Source organism: Leptodactylus fuscus, chromosome 2 (assembly GCF_031893055.1).
Source record: "Leptodactylus fuscus isolate aLepFus1 chromosome 2, aLepFus1.hap2, whole genome shotgun sequence".
NCBI classification, from domain to species: domain Eukaryota; kingdom Metazoa; phylum Chordata; class Amphibia; order Anura; family Leptodactylidae; genus Leptodactylus; species Leptodactylus fuscus.
The window spans coordinates 110,389,269-110,405,576 of NC_134266.1; the positions used below are offsets into that span (position 1 = coordinate 110,389,269).

The 16,308-nt window shown below is 41.1% G+C and overlaps 1 protein-coding gene across 1 annotated transcript in view; it reads left to right on the forward strand.

Annotated features, from left to right (window-relative positions):
- The window catches only part of IPO9 (importin 9), a 58,128-nt gene that overhangs the window by 15,569 nt on the left and 26,251 nt on the right, over positions 1–16,308 (forward strand). The window contains exons 3-7 of the mRNA XM_075264379.1: positions 2,930–3,016; positions 3,676–3,877; positions 9,972–10,060; positions 12,674–12,760; positions 15,404–15,523. Coding sequence (XP_075120480.1) covers positions 2,930–3,016; positions 3,676–3,877; positions 9,972–10,060; positions 12,674–12,760; positions 15,404–15,523 — 585 coding nt within the window. The remainder of the gene's footprint in view (positions 1–2,929; positions 3,017–3,675; positions 3,878–9,971; positions 10,061–12,673; positions 12,761–15,403; positions 15,524–16,308) is intronic.

The window sequence follows — 16,308 nt, forward strand, 5'->3', positions numbered from 1 at the left end:
AGGGTATTTGTATTCCCAATATACTCTTTGAATTCCCAGTCAGACAATGGCACTGTATACCAGTAGTAAAAATTGTGGGTGCACGTAACCCCAATATATTCTTTGAATTCCCAGTCAGACACTGGCACTATATGGCAGTAGCAAGAAATGAGGGTATTTGTATTCCCAATATACTCTTTGAATTCCCAGTCAGACAATGGCACTGTATACCAGTAGTAAAAATTGTGGGTGCACGTAACCCCAATATATTCTTTGAATTCCCAGTCAGACACTGGCACTATATGGCAGTAGCAAGAAATGAGGGTATTTGTATTCCCAATATACTCTTTGAATTCCCAGTCAGACAATGGCACTGTATACCAGTAGTAAAAATTGTGGGTGCACGTAACCCCAATATATTCTTTGAATTACCAGTCAGAAACTGGCACTATATGGCAGTAGCAAGAAATGAGGGTATTTGTATTCCCAATATATTCTTTGAATTCCCAGTCAGACAATGGCACTGTATACCAGTAGTAAAAATTGTGGGTGTATATAGCCCCAATTCTATTGCTAGGGGACTTGCAGGGTATTTCTGGGGTGAAGGTGGGGGGGCACACCGTTGGAACGGGTATCGGGGTATATATCGGGTATACGGGAATACACTGACAGTGTATTCCATTCAGGATCCTGGGAAAGCTGGGTTGCGGCGATTGAGCCCGTCAGTGCCACGTTACACTGACAAGCTTCTCCCTGGAATTTAGCTCTTACAAGAGCTGTTGGTTGTCTTCTCCTTCCTATCCTAGCCTGTCCCTGCCTACCCAGAATCTAAGCCCTAGCTAGCTGGACGGAAACCTCCGTCCTCGGTGAATTGCAAGCTCAGAATGACGCGAAGCTGGGCGTCGCTGTTCTTTTAAATTAGAGGTCACATGTTTTCGGCAGCCAATGGGTTTTGCCTACTTTTTTCAACGTCACCGGTGTCGTAGTTCCTGTCCCACCTACCCAGCGCTGTTATTGGAGCAAAAAAGGCGCCAGGGAAGGTGGGAGGGGAATCGAGTAATGGCGCACTTTACCACGCGGTGTTCGATTCGATTCGAACATGCCGAACAGCCTAATATCCGATCGAACATGAGTTCGATAGAACACTGTTCGCTCATCTCTAACTATGTAAAGTTTCTCACAACACCGTATAGCAGCCCAAATACACATTAACTTCAACACAAAAGTCTCATGTATTGTCTGAATTACAGCAAAAACAAGATACAAACTTACATTTCATATCCCAGACCTTATACACAGTACGAAAACCTTACCCATGCCTGTATATACCCACTTCTACAATCACCGCAGACGAAGTCGCGGGTATCCGCTAGTACAGTATATTTTAACAATAAGCACAAGCTTGCACAGCAGATTTTGCAGCAAGACCCAGTACGCTAAATCAGCTGGGAACAACACCCCATCTTTCACAGTCACTTGAATGGGAATTTGGGGCAGAATCCATCTGAAGATCAGACACAAAACCTTTTTTTTTTTCTCCTTGATTTTTTATTTTTTTTTGGGCATATTATTGGCGGTTATAATAGACCTTTGGGTGCATTTGAACAGTATTTTTTGGTGGGGGAGCCGGTTCAGAGGGGAGCTGCATCATGCCGGCTGCCATAGCTGTGTACACAGTGATCATGAAGGCAAAGACAGCAAGAAATCATCCCTGCCTTCTCTATGAGAGCTCAGGCTGTAGTTGCACCCGACTCCCCGTTTCTGCAGCTTCACAATTTCACGCATTTGCTTTAGACTGCAAGGACGTAACGGTACATGGTGTTTTCGTTCGGGACGATTCATGTCCAGAAACTTATACTTTGGGCCTCTTCAGACCACAGATTTAAGCAGGGGTCCTGGGGGAGGTATTTTTAATTATTATTATTTTTTTAAAAAAAAAAAAAAAAAAGTTGCTCACTTTTTTTGGCGCTTCTGCTTGATGTCAGGACGGCTGAGTAATGTGTCACAGCAAGGTGACGTTTGTGTCGAGACACCTCGTGGCCCCCCTAAAGCCTAATCACAGGACTCGTGGTCTCTGCTTTCATTGGGTGCACAAATAAATGAGCTCTTGTATAATGAGAGGAAGCTCAGGCTGTTGGGTCCTTCAACCACTTAAATCTTTGGCATTATAAAACTTTGACAGGTACGTTTTGGTGTCCTATTATACCTGTATTACTTCGACATATCTCCAGTTGAAAAAAGTCGGGATTGGTAGTTGCAGCATATAAATGTCAATCCTGACTGTTTTCAATTGGCGATATCTCTGTAATTTGGTAATGTAATCTTTCCTATGACACTATAAGCATCTGTCTAGGTTTTATAATGCATACAACTATCTGAGGTTTTCTTATTCATAAGAAATTTTATGAATAAGTCTGAAATATGTCTTACACTTTAGCTCAGACATATGCGCACTTTGGAGCTAGGCTGACTTTAAGGCTGCATTTTTATTTTTTTTTTAGTCTTTAATATGTGAAGAGCCTGAGATAGTTAACTGACATATGCTATATATTACTACATTTAGCATTTGATACCCATCGGTCTAATAGGTAATTTTTTGGGGTTGCAAACAGTAAAACCGCCAAATTTATTGAGGGTTCTAACAAAATGAGTTTAATATTTTTTGTTGTTGTTGTCAACTGTATTAATGTAGCTGCAATTCATACAAAGATTTTGATGGTCTTTGACAGTACCTGCAGTTGGGAACCATCACCTTTGTTACTGGTTTTGAACATTAAATACAAACCAATACTGTAATGAAATGCGGGTGCTTGATTTCAAGTTGGAATCATTATACATATGACAATTCCAAGGAAAGAAGCAGCACTCCAGGAATGAAAGCCACAGCAGAATATTGTATTCGCTCAGTATTGTATTTCAACATAAAATATAGTTACTCTTCTCTCCTTAGCTGGCATCAGTGGTTCTTAAGCAGTATGTTGAAAATCATTGGTGTTCCCAATCGGAGAAGTTCAGATTACCTGAGACCACTGAACGGGTAAGTTACGATATGTGCGTTTTTATGACTACAGAATGAGGCTAGGGTCACACTTGTGCCTGGTGTCTGTCTGCTTGCAAACCGTTTAAAACAAAAACCACAAACAAACCGGTTTGGTAGAAAAAGAATTCCAAACAGCTCCACAGTGGTTACCTGAATCCGTCTTTTTAGACAAATTAGCCATTTAGTTAATGGGTGTCCCTTCAAAAATATCGTTTGTGTCCATTTTTGACCAATTTCTTTTCTTTTTTTGTTCCCCTTTTCCATTCTGAGCATGCGCAGAAGGAAAAACAGGTTGCAAAATGGACACAAACTGATTACTACTTTTATTAGACCACCAATATTTTTTTTAAAAATAATAATAATACGGATTGGTTACTGTCCGACTGGTATCCTTGTATTTTGAACGGAGAGAAAGTCCTGCAAGTTTGACTTTATTCTCCTCCTGAAAGAGTGGATATCAGACGGAAGTGCTCCAAACTGACATGTGGATGTTTTTTTACAACGAACGGTTTGAAATCAGCTTTTGAGGATTCTGAGACTTTCAAAAACTGATTTCGCACAGAGAGCTAATCGCAAATGTGAACCCAGCCTTAGAGGAGTTTGCATATACAGGTTGGATACAGTAGTGCTAATGTATTTTATTTTTTATTATTTAGGCAAAAGCAGCAATTCGTCAACTGCTCCCTCGAGGACTTAAAGAGTCTATAAGTAAAGTACGTTCTAGTGTAGCATATGCCGTGTCTGCTATTGCACACTGGGATTGGCCTGAAGCCTGGCCGCAGCTTTTTAGCTTGCTCATGGAAATGCTAGTGAGCAGCGAAGTCCATGCTGTCCATGGAGCCATGAGAGTCTTAACAGGTACATGAAGTGGTGGTTAACTGTGATCACACAGTTAAAGGGAACATGATTGTATGGAAAATGCAGTCTTATCAGCAGGCAGCATGCTTTACAGCAGGAGGAGCAGAGCAGGTGGATATATTTTATAGAAGTAGATTTAGTAGAACTTGTGTTCTGTTCATTTATACCATTTTTCTTTCTACGCTTTGAAGTCAAGTGGGTGGTCTTAATCAGTAATTGACAGCTTTGCATGCAGTTACTCAGTGCATGACAGTCTACCCTATATAGGACCACTTCTCAACATGGATAAGAGAAGAAATGTAAAGGGGGACTGTCACCTTTTTCCTCCATGAAAATTTGTGCCTCTATTGCTGACATATTTAATTCACAATATGCAAATTTAGCAGGATGGCGCACAGATGGCTGATCTGTTGTTTAAACTGCTGCACCTGACCCAGCTCTAATATGTCCCCCAACCCCCTATTCTTTGAGTGACACAGCCAGGTGACATTTCGGCGTAGTTCCCTGACCCTGTCACTCAAGGAAAGGAGAGATGAAAGAGGCGGCTTGGAGCCGCCCTGGGTGCTGCAGACTGGTCATACATATTGTGAAATAAATTATCTCTGTAACAAACATGAATTTTCATGCAGATAAAGGTTTTACCATCAGATGTTCCTGACCTATCTATGTTGCTGTTTTAGGCTAAGATACCATCTTGCAGAAACAGCTTTTTTTGTTGCAGATTTTGATGTGTTTTTTTTTCTGAACCAAAGCCAAGAATGGCTTCAAACCCTGAGAATTTGGGAGAAGAGGGTCTGCATTGTCTAGCCAATAGAAGATGCCTTAAAGAGGACCTTTCATCAGATTGGGCACAGGCAGTTCTATATACTGCTGGAAAGCTGACAGTGCGCTGAATTCAGCGCACTATCGGCTTTCCCGATCTGTGCCCCGGTGAAAGCGCCACCAGTCCCAGTACCATAGCAATTTACAGTCAGAAGGGCGTTTCTGACAGTCTGTCAGGAACGTCCTTCTCCACTGCAGCGCCTATCGTGCTGTAGAGTGTGAGTGGGGAGGAACGCCCCCTCCCTCTGCTCACAGTGCTCGTCCATAGACGAGTATTATCAGGAGGGGAGGGGGCGTTCCTCCCCGCTCACACTGTGCAGCGCAATAGGCGCTGCTGGGGAGAAGGACGTTCCTGATTGACTGTCAGAAACGCCCTTCTGACTGTAAAGAGCTACGGTACCGGGACCGATAGCGCTTTACTTGGGGCACAGATCGGGAAAGCCGACAGTGCGCTGAATTCAGCGCACTGTCGGCTTTCCAGCAGTATATGGAACTGCCTGTGCCCAATCTGATGAAAGGTCCTCTTTAAAGGGGTATCCCATGAACATAACCATTTTTAAATTTGTAGATAATTAACAGTTAAACATTTTTTCAAAAATAAGTAAACATCTTGCATAATTTTAAAGATTTTCTCTAAATATTTTAGGATCACAAATTGTTGTCTTGATTGGTTGTCAGTGGATACGACCATGAATGCAGGACCTTTCTAACGTCAGAAAATCAGCCATGATGTCCTTATAGTGGCCGGGATATCCTCTGATACATGTAGTGTCCCTGCCTGATAACCCAGCTACAATAAGAAAATCATGGCTGGCTTCCTGACAAGTCCCAGACCATATAGACCAGACTTATATTCGCAAAAATGTTTAACTTTTAATTATCTAGAAGTGTATATATGATTATGTTCAGTTCATGGGAATACCCCCTTTAAGTACCTGCAGGCCTCTGAGGTTTGGAGGACAAAAGAAAATCTATTACAATTTCAGGATCTAAAAGTCTCCACTTCCTCTATAGCTAGGTGGATCAGGAAGTTTGCGCTTCTTTAGCTCCCCAGTCTTTGTCCCCTCTGGAGGGTTTTGATACCATTCCAGCAGGGCTGTAGCTACCTCCTCGGTAGAGAAGGCAAATGTCTCTCTGGTCCAGATCTGCCAGGCACAGCTTGCGGCACTCCACACCTTTTTGATATTGTCTCAATTTTAATTTCTTCTTAGACTTGGCCTTTGGCAGAAAAGTACTTCAGGCCATAGTCCCTTCCTAGGGTCATCTAGTTTAGTCTTACTGGGGTGTTATCAAGGATGATGCTAAAAATTGAGTTATACTTAGCAGTAAGTAGTTTTTTTTCTGGAAGCCTGTGCCCGCACCTCCAAAAATGTATTACCGACCCGCTTTAGTTTACATTAATCTTATTGTTTTTCACCCAGAGGAGTGTTGATATGGGAAAAGTAAGGATAGGGACGTAACTTTCCAGATTGGGTCCTTTGTCCTTTATTTTGGTTTATAATCTTTTTTAATTTTTCCACTACTTTGGGTTTCTTTCTTGCCAATCACCAAGAGGTGTGGTGGGGTCATGAACTTTTTAAATCTTCAGGTTTCCTGTTGGGAGTGGGTGGTCCTATTCGCAGGGGAGCGATCATGGGTTCCTGAAAAACAATTACCGTTAAGTATAATTCTAGTTTTCTCATGAATTTAACCATACTTAAATTTGTAGACAACTTAAACTTTTATGAAAATTTCAAGTGTTTCTATCATTGGCTATAGTGATTTTTAACTAAGCATATATTTGCATAGCCTTTAGAAAGGCTATTCCAGACATATTTTTTATTTAGTAATCCTCCCATCTGTTTTAAAATTAGCCTGCTTTTATTGATATGCTAATTAGCCTCCATAGTGCACTCAGGAAGTTCTGTGCTGTTTGTAAACAGGGGGAGGTGAGAGCAGGGAAGGCTGCTGATGATGACAACTCGTCAGCCTTCCCTGCTCTCACCTCCCCCTAAATAAAAGGTGTGTCTGGAATAGCCTTTCTAAAGGCTGTGCAAATATAGGCTTAGTTAAAAATCACTATAGCCAGTGATATAATCCGTTTAACTTTTTAGTTGTTTTGCAGAGTTTTAAACATTTTCTCTAATCATGATAGTGGTGAGCCTTTGTCTTTATAGGTTGCCAATGGATATGACCATGAATGCAGGAACTTTCTATGGTCTGCCACTTGTGAGAAATCCAGCCATGATTTCCTTATTGTGGACAGGTTATCAGGCAGGGAACATTGCATGCATAAGAGGGTAAACTAGCCTTAGGGTGCATTCACACTGAGTAAACGCTAGCTTATTCTGAACGTAAAACACGTTCAGAATAAGCGGCGTCTAAAGCAGCTCCATTCATTTCTATGGGAGCGGGGATACGAGCGCTCCCCATAGAAATGAATGGGCTGCTTCTTTCACTCCGTGCAGTCCCATTGAAGTGAATGGGGAGTGCCGGCGTATACGGCAAGCTCTGCTCATGCCGGAGCGTACACGCCGGCACTCCCCATTCACTTCAATGGGACTGCACGGAGTGAAAGAAGCAGCCCATTCATTTCTATGGGGAGCGCTCGTATCCCCGCTCCCATAGAAATGAATGGAGCTGCTTTAGACGCCGCTTATTCTGAACGTGTTTTACGTTCAGAATAAGCTAGCGTTTACTCAGTGTGAATGCACCCTTAATAAGTAAATCATGGCTGGGTTTCTAACAAGTGCTAGTCCTTAGAAAGTTCCTTCATTCATGATCTTATTCATTGGCAACCGATCAGAAGAGGAGTCACCACAAAGATAGTCTGTTAGATTTCTCAATTTTTAAATTTCACTTTTAATTTGATACAAGTTTAAACTTTAGTTGTTGGAAAACAATTTTTCATGAATAAATGACAAGTTACTAAAACTATGTATCTGTTCAGTTTCTCCTACGGTAGTATATATTGCCTGCTCATAGAATTGCATTTTCCATGTGACATGTTCATTTCAAAACATTCTGATTTTATATTTTTAATGACCAACTTTTATATCCCCCTTAATAATGAAACTATTTATTGTTTTTCTGTCATTGCACACCAAGTAACTGTTTTATCCATTAATTTAATTGCATGATGTCTTTGTTGGTAGTATTAAGATTTTTGATTTGCTTCCCCCCCCCCCCGTTCACCCCCTCTGGAGCCATTTAGATGCCGTTGTTACTATTGACTATGGCACCTAAAAGGATAACAGATCAACCAATAGGCTTTCTGTGTCGGGCAGTAGACAGGCCTTATTCCCAATCAACAGACTTTCTACATCGCATGCATAGAAATAAGGGTGTGTCTCCTGCAATGTGTGAAGAGTGTGATTTGCTTTTTAGTCTGTTCTGTGATTGTATAAATCTTCATACATTATGTACTATGTGTTTTTCTACTCTAATAATTGCAATAAGGCTAGTCTCTGAGGCTATGGTTGTGTATAATAAGTCTGCCCTCTTCCCCTATTTGTTAGTGATGCTACTGTTTCATTATATTTAATTCTGCTAGGAGTTGGTATATAGTAGCAAACCAATAGCTCAAGTGACCATCCATATAGGAGATCCAGGAACGCTGAACTGCAAATACAGGGTAGCATGCAGCTCAAACACGAGAACAAAAAAATTTATGAGCACAGTCAAGAAAGATGTCTAAGTAATATCCCAGCTGTACTTTCACAAGCAGGCAGAAGTTAGATACAAGTGAAGTGAGATTTACAGAACTTTCAGTGCTTTCCACAGAGCAACAGTTTGAAGGCGTATGCGTGCCTTCTGTGATGTGAATCAACCCCTCCCTATTGTACGCTGTGAAGACAGAACCACCTTCTCCACTCACTGTGAATCCATCTTGCTTATCTAATGCATCTATGGAAGGACCTTGGCTAGCAACAGGGAGTGAACTGCAAATTAGCTAGAAGGCAGACTCCTAGTGGCAGTAACTTTAGAGAGGTTGTTAAGGCAGCAACAACATTTTTAACTAACCTATATTGCATTTAGGTCCAGAATCGCATTCTCTACGAAAGGTCTAAAATAGGCTGGTCAGTCAAGGTTTAAGCATTAATCCATTTGAGTACACAGCCAGGCACGTTTCACACTGCATGAGACCCATCCTTATTCTAACGCAAGTGACCTAGAGAGTTAGTTTCATTTTGTGAGTGCAAATGGCTTAATAAGGCTCCACACACCTACATGGTGGTCTCTCCCTAAGGAGTGAGGAGATCTCCTTAACCCTGTCTAGAAGCCTCTCACCTCTGCCAAGTTAGTCTTCTCAGTGCCGGGCTGAAGAGATCCAAGTAGATCGAAACAGCTGTCCTCGGCTGAGAGACTGACTTGGTAAAATCCCACATCATTGCAGCAAAGGCCTCTGGGAAGGTCAAGCATGATGTTAAAGGGAGCGCCCTCTATTGGGCTGCATGACTGAGGCACTGTCTTCCTATTTACATCATGGACGACAGATTTGCATATTCTTCATTTGTTATTCGGTCATTCAAGTTCACCTGGGTAAGAGTTGCTCCTATGTGTGATTCATTCAGTTGCAATAGCAGTATCATGCTAGGAGTCGCCTTGTCTGTTTCATCCTTTTAGATATAGCAAGCAAATGAAAAGGAGAAGCGTTTAAATTTTCTGTGTGAATGAACCCTGAGGCCAGGGCCCCATGGGATGGAAACGCTGTGATTTTTCCTGTGGTGGATGGAATTCTAGCAAAACACATGCCCACTTTGTGGTAAAAAACCACCGCAATTTCCAAAACGTAGCATGTCAATTATACCTATGGAAACGCCGGCAGTTTCCCCATAGGTATAATTATAACAAAGTCCGCGGAGGAGAACTCCTTGAGCTTTGTGTTTAAAGCGCTGTGGGAAGAACTGCGTTGCGTTGCCGCCATGATTTTTCTCTGTGCTTTTTAGCTGCGAGACATTCCATGGGGCCTTAGCCTAATGCATGAAAACTACTGAATAGAAAGTCAGTAATCTATGATAGTGGGCCTATGAATCTCATGAAAGGGAACTGGCTTTGAATTCCTGCCTTCTTTGCCCAGCTATGCTATTATTTTATCAAATCAGGAACAGAAATGTCCATAAAGTAAGGTACTTCTGATCGCTCAAAGCAAGGATAATACTTGTGTTTTGTTAGAACATCTACAAGAGACAATTGTGAACGATCGTACAGTTTAGGGTAATTGTAAATTCCATGACATTTTTATTGTAATGTTTTGTGCTTGTTGAGTAAACTATTTGATGTTTTTTTATAGAGTTCACTCGTGAGGTAACTGACACACAAATGCCTTTGGTAGCTCCTGTCATTCTCCCAGAGATGTACAAGATCTTTACTATGAGTGAGGTGAGAAAAGTGTATTTACTAAATTTGCATTATTGCATTTTGAAGAAATATTTTATACAGGTATAATGTACCTATGACTTTTTAAGATACTTCATGAAGTGCAACCATGAGCAATTATGAAAATATTTACCCCTTTAGTAAGGAGCTAGGTGCTAAAACTGAGCCATCTTGAGTCTAAAGTCTGCTCCAACATAACCTGATGAGATGTTAACAGTGAAAGTTTTTGATTTGCAGCTTTAAGCACCAACCGTGCAGGGGCAGACTTGCTGTACAAGTTGATGCAGCTTAAATACGTAGAGGTTTTGTTAGACATATTTGGCAAAAGTCTTAGAGGACCTTTAATGTCATCATGAATGTGCGGGTTTTATATACCACTAGAAAGCCGACAGCAAACTTTCCTGGTACGTGCCCCGGGGTTGGAGATATCAATGCCATTAATTTTGTTAGTCATGTCCTTGTACTGTGGAGGGGGCATTCCTTACCTTCCAGCGACGAGATGTGGGTGCTGAAATTAACAGCACCGTTATCTCCACCACTGGGGCAAAGACCTGGAAAGCAGACAGTGCTCTGAATTCAGCGCATGTCTGCTTTCTAGTGGCACATAAAATGCACATTCATGAAAAGTGTTAAAACACGTGATGAGGCCTTTTTTTAAAATGATTCTTGGCTTCCATATCAACACATAATATTGATGATTGTTAAAGGAGTTGGCTAGCTTTTTGATATAGATGGGCTAAGCTCTGACTAGGTCATCAGTTTCAGATTGGTGGTCTGTTGCCAGGGACCTTTGCAGATCAGGTGTTCACAGCGGCTGCCAGTGCTGAAACTACACAGTGGGTGGAGTCAGAGGCAACACCATCCATTTTGTTAATGTTTTGCAGACTCACTGCAGCTCAATACTAATTTACTTGGGATATCATGAATATAAAAAAGCTGAATAACCTTAATTTGTTATCAAAGATGCTTATTGTGATGGTTATTTGTATTTGGAGCAAAAAAAAAAAAAAAGGTAGAACTCTGGCGCTATTTCCGTCTAATCTGTTTTCACTCTTACTCTCTTTTAGAACCCCTTACAATCTGGTTTTCTTGCACTAAACTCTACAGAAATGGTCTTTAGAAAACAATCTCCTGACGGCTAACTCTAAAGGGAACTATTCACTTTAGCATTTCACACCATAGACCACCAACTTCTCCTTATACTGAACTCTAATGACCTCAACGACACTCCTCAATTTTACACTCGCCCTTCAGTCAGGCTGTAAATTTGAGCGTGAATCACACCCCCAACACAGTCCATGCACCTCAAATATACACTACCACCACCTGAATTACTACAGAAAAGCAGTGGCATTCTTTGATGTCTCAAACATGTCTTCTCTTTAACTGAAATGAAATCTTTCAATAAATGAACATGTGTTCCCTCCATCTACTAACTGACCTCCATCCTGTTATATCTATTTCCATCTGTGGTCAGTATGCCTATTGTCTGAGTTGTTTGACTCTGATTTCACCTTCATTCCAGGTATTCAGACTCTTGAATGTTCATGTAACCTGCACCTCAAAAATGTCTCAAATATTCCCTTTTCTCACTATGGATACATCAAAAACTTTGTCGATCTGATTCACTCTTGCCTTGACTATTGCAATTCTCTATTAATTGGACTTCCTCTAACTTAAGTCTCCCCTCTATAATATGTCCTGACTGCAGCCGCCACACTCTTCTTTCTGTCACACTTGTACGCAGATGCATCTACCTTAAGCTAGTTGCTTCACTGGTTGCCCATCGAAGGCAGAATACAATATAAAATGATCACACTTGCCCTGAAATCCTTCCATAGCATTGTATCTCTCTATGTATTCCCCCTCATCTCTTTCGAAAACCCTAACCATCTTCTCTGTTCTTCCAATGACAACTAATCAGTGGCAGGCCTTCAGTTGTAACTCTAGCAATGTATCTTTATATACGCAAGTGAAAAAACAAAATAACACACATTAGCCATCCTACATCCAAAAATGCCCAAATTAATATAAAAATGTTTATCCGATATGATTAAGACTAGAGATGAGCGAGTAGTATTCAATCGAATACTTCGCCACCATAGGAATGCGTGTAAGCGGCCAAACACGAAGGGGTTAAGCGCATGGAATATTCGATGCGCTTAACCCCTTGGTGGTCGGCCGCTTACACACATTCCTATGGCGGTGAGGTATTTGAGAGAATACTACTCTCATCTCTAAATAAGACCATACCGGTGCATGTAAATAAAAGAAAAATCTCCATTCTTTTGCCATTGTGCCTCACAAAAAAATTAAAACCATGTACTAGTGAATGTAAGAAATTTGTAATATATCAGTCATGTATAGGCTGAGTTTTTACTCTGCTATACTGTGAGTGATAGATATCTCAACACTTCTGAATCTTCAGAGGACTTTCACTCTATAGAATAAGGTAAAAAAAATTAGTTGACCCCCACCCCCTCTTTCCCCTCTCTTGTGTGAGGGTGAGTACAGAGACTATTCTATACAAATAGTCTTACTTAGAATTTTGGTGATTGTATTACATATTTTCAAGAGGCTGTCAATTTAATCTTTCATCCTTTTTAATATTTGCAGGTGTATGGGATTCGTACTCGGTCTCGAGCTGTGGAGATTTTCACTACATGTGCACACATGATCTGTACTATGGAGGAGATGGAAAAGGTTGGATATTTTCCATTATTATGAATTATGTAACTAGTATGCTCGAGAGCAGGGGTTCTGAACCTGTGGTATATATACCCCCAGGGGAGGGTATGTGCTCTAGTGGGCAGCACTGTCTCACCCAACCTTGCCGAGGCAGGACTTCAGGTAACGCCATTTGTGACTTGCACCGCTGCTGTGCTGCCTCTTTAAGTAAAATCCTGAATTGCTCGCCCAGCAGACAGCTACGGCACGTGCTGCAGCAATTTGTTACGTGAAGCCCTGTCCCTACACTGACTGCCTGAGAGGACTGGTAATAGCCATGATATTGCTTGCGGAGTGCATATTACTTTGCAGAAGACTCAGGAGCTACTCTCAGCTTGGCGATGGTGGGACGGGGCTTTACCTAGCAAACTGTTGTGACGTGTTGGCAGTGGCACGAACTAAAGCCGTATTCACACGTTATGAAGTAGTAAGTTGAGATAACATAGCCATGTCTAAGTCTTTACTACCATATATTTAATTAGAAATGTATTTAAAGCGGTTGTCAAAGATAACGCATTTTTGTCATGGGGGGGGAGGGCGCACCTATGTTTCCCACCAAAGTCCCGTTCTGCTGCTCTAGGATCTTATTTTGGAGGAAGTCTCTGCACGTAGGCCGCTGAGCCCTATCGCAGCCTGAGGAAAGGACACATGACATCACAGGTGATGTCCCACTGCAGGCATTTTTTCGATTTTTATTTTTTTCAGATTTTTTTCCCTCCCTTACTTCCAAACCCTATATCTTTATTTTTCTATTCACAGAGTCGTATGAGGGCTAAATGATTGCAGGGAAAATTGTGCTTTGTAATGGAACCATGTAATATTCTGTATGATGTATTGGAAAGAAATTTTTTATTTTTTAGAATGGGGTGTAATTGGAGAAAAACAGCGTCTGTTATACCATTTTGGGGACCGTCTGTGTCGATCGTTTTTTGTTTTGTTTTTTTTTAAAATTTTTATGGAAAGTGAATTAGCTATGGCGTTTCCTATGTGGGAAAAATTTTATTGTTTGTAGACCGGTCTTTTTCAGACATGGGGATGTATAATTTGTTTATTTTTAATTTCTAAAAACTAGGGAAATGGTGATTTTTGATTTTATGACCCAAAAACTCCGTGTGAACGTGCCCCCCCAGTACTCTTCTATGGATGAGTACTATCAGGAGTAGGGGAGGCGTTCCTCACAGCTCAGCGTTATCACTGGGTTGTAAGGAGAGCTCCTCCTTCCACAGTACAGTGCAATAGATGCTACTGTGAGGAAGGGCGTTCCTGACAGACTGATACTGAAGAGCTACAGTAACGGCACTGATAGCTCTTCACCAGGGGCACAGAACGGGAAAGCCCACTGTCTGCTTTCTAGCAGTGTATCACCATGTGTCCCAGGAGATGAAAGGTCCTCTTTAAATGCATGTTAAACTAAGTTCACATCTGTGCTGGAGTCAGTGTTGGAGACTTCGTCACAGTGTCCACATGAAAATTGGCAGTTGAGGAAGTCGTATTTTCCTCTGTTGGTTTCTTTTTTAAAACGGATTATAATCGGGGGGTATGTCGGACTCATGTTAATACTATTTGAACTTTACATTATCTGCTTTCAACAAATATGTAGAGTTTAGGGGTGCACTTTTCAAGGCATGTAAACCCTAAGTTGTTTTTTTTTTTGTTTTTTTTTTTTAACTTCCTGCTTTTAAAAGCATATATTCGTTCTATTTCTGGTGATATTTATAAAGAATAAAAGCTTAAGTGATATGCATGAACTTGACACATATTGAAGAATTGTTAAATTGTTTTTGGTGGGGTTACATAAAATTTTTGCTTTGGTTACTCTTAGCAATTTTTATATCCAGTAAAACAAAATGCCAGGAGTGAATTGATCAAACGGAAGAAATATATGAAACTTCCTATATATTTCCCATTACTTTTGCAGCTGTTTTTGGCTTCGGCTCAAAAAAATGCAACAAAAAAAGCTGCATTTCCGCGACGTGGCCTTAGCGTAAATGGGTTTTCCGAACAAAAATCTTAACGTTAAGAAAAAAAAGGTGCTATTAATGAGTTAATAAGTGCAACAAAATACCTTTAGCAGTGTTTTGAGTGATTTCTTAGTTTCTCTGAGAGCTCCTGGTATCTTCTGCATTTGTTTATATGGATAGCTTCTTGCTGTCTTGGCCTCAGAGCCCCTTTTACTTCCTCCCCTTCCCTGTTTCCATAGTTAGCCTGTGGACTACTAGCCCTGCCTACCTAACTCACTCAGTATCCCACACCATCGAACTTACCTGTCTTCATGTCTCCTGGAAATCAGTTTCTTCTGTTCTGCTGGCTGCTTCTTTTGTGGACTACTTGCGCATATGTGGTAGGCAGTATCCTCTAGCTCTTAACTTCTGCCGGCGATTGCGCAATAAAGCTACTGTCAGTGTCAAAGCACAATCTTGCTGTTGAGAAATTGTATCCATATGCATATGAGCTGTTTTTTCATGGCACTAGTCCCCAGCTGCAAGAGCACCATCTTCTTTAATTCTTCGTTTTGGGTACGGCAGTCAGCAATGTCCATGGGGAAAAAAAATTGTCATGTATTCCTTTCTTAATGATTGCATTCATTCCTAGTAATCTTTTTCATATTCAATTCCACAGGGTGTTGCACATGCTCTCATTTTCCCAGTAATACAGCAGTTCACGGAGGCATTTGTCCAGGCTCTACAAATGCCTGATGGCTCCACTTCTGATAGCGGTCTGAAGATGGAAGTGTTGAAGGTATAATTTGGAAACATTCTTGCGGATGTTATTCAAGCTGTTTTAAGTTGCTCCATACAAACAGAATACAGGAAATGGCTGATTAGTGGAAGTCCATCTGTTGCAACCTCCAATAATCTTAAGAACTGTCTTTTTTTTTTTTTTTTTTTTACCCCTAAATGAATGGTATGACTGTGTACACTTGAATAGCTAGTTACCTGTATTGTATAACTGACCTCTCTATTATCTATTCTGGCAGTCTACCCAGTATAGGTAAATACTACTGAATATGGGAGAGGAGGTGCATAAACTCAGGATCTAGGTGCTGGTTTTAGTCATGTTAGAGTGGCAGTCGGTTTGAAAATCCGAAGTACGATCCCAATAGCGCCTAGGGGAAGATGGCAGGGTACAACTCTTTGCTACTTTCTACAGTGTTATAAAGAATGAGTGGTGCAGCAGTGTGTATACTTAAAGCGTAACAAAATTTTCCAACGACTTCTGTTATTTTTTCTAGCATTTGTCATTAATAGAGATGAGCGAACACTATTCGGAACAGCCGTTCCGAATAGCACGCTCCCATAGAAATAAATGGAAGCGGCCGGCATGCAGACTTTGCCGGCGGCCGGTCACTTAACCTCCCGCGTGCTGGCTACGTCCATTCATTTCTATGGGAGAGTGCTAATTGAAACGGCTGTTTCAAATAGTGTTCGCTCATCTCTAGTCATTAACACATTAATGCTTGATGTATAGATTTTCTGTCTCTAATGGGCCTCATTTTGCCACAAAAAATTAAAGTACTGTACATG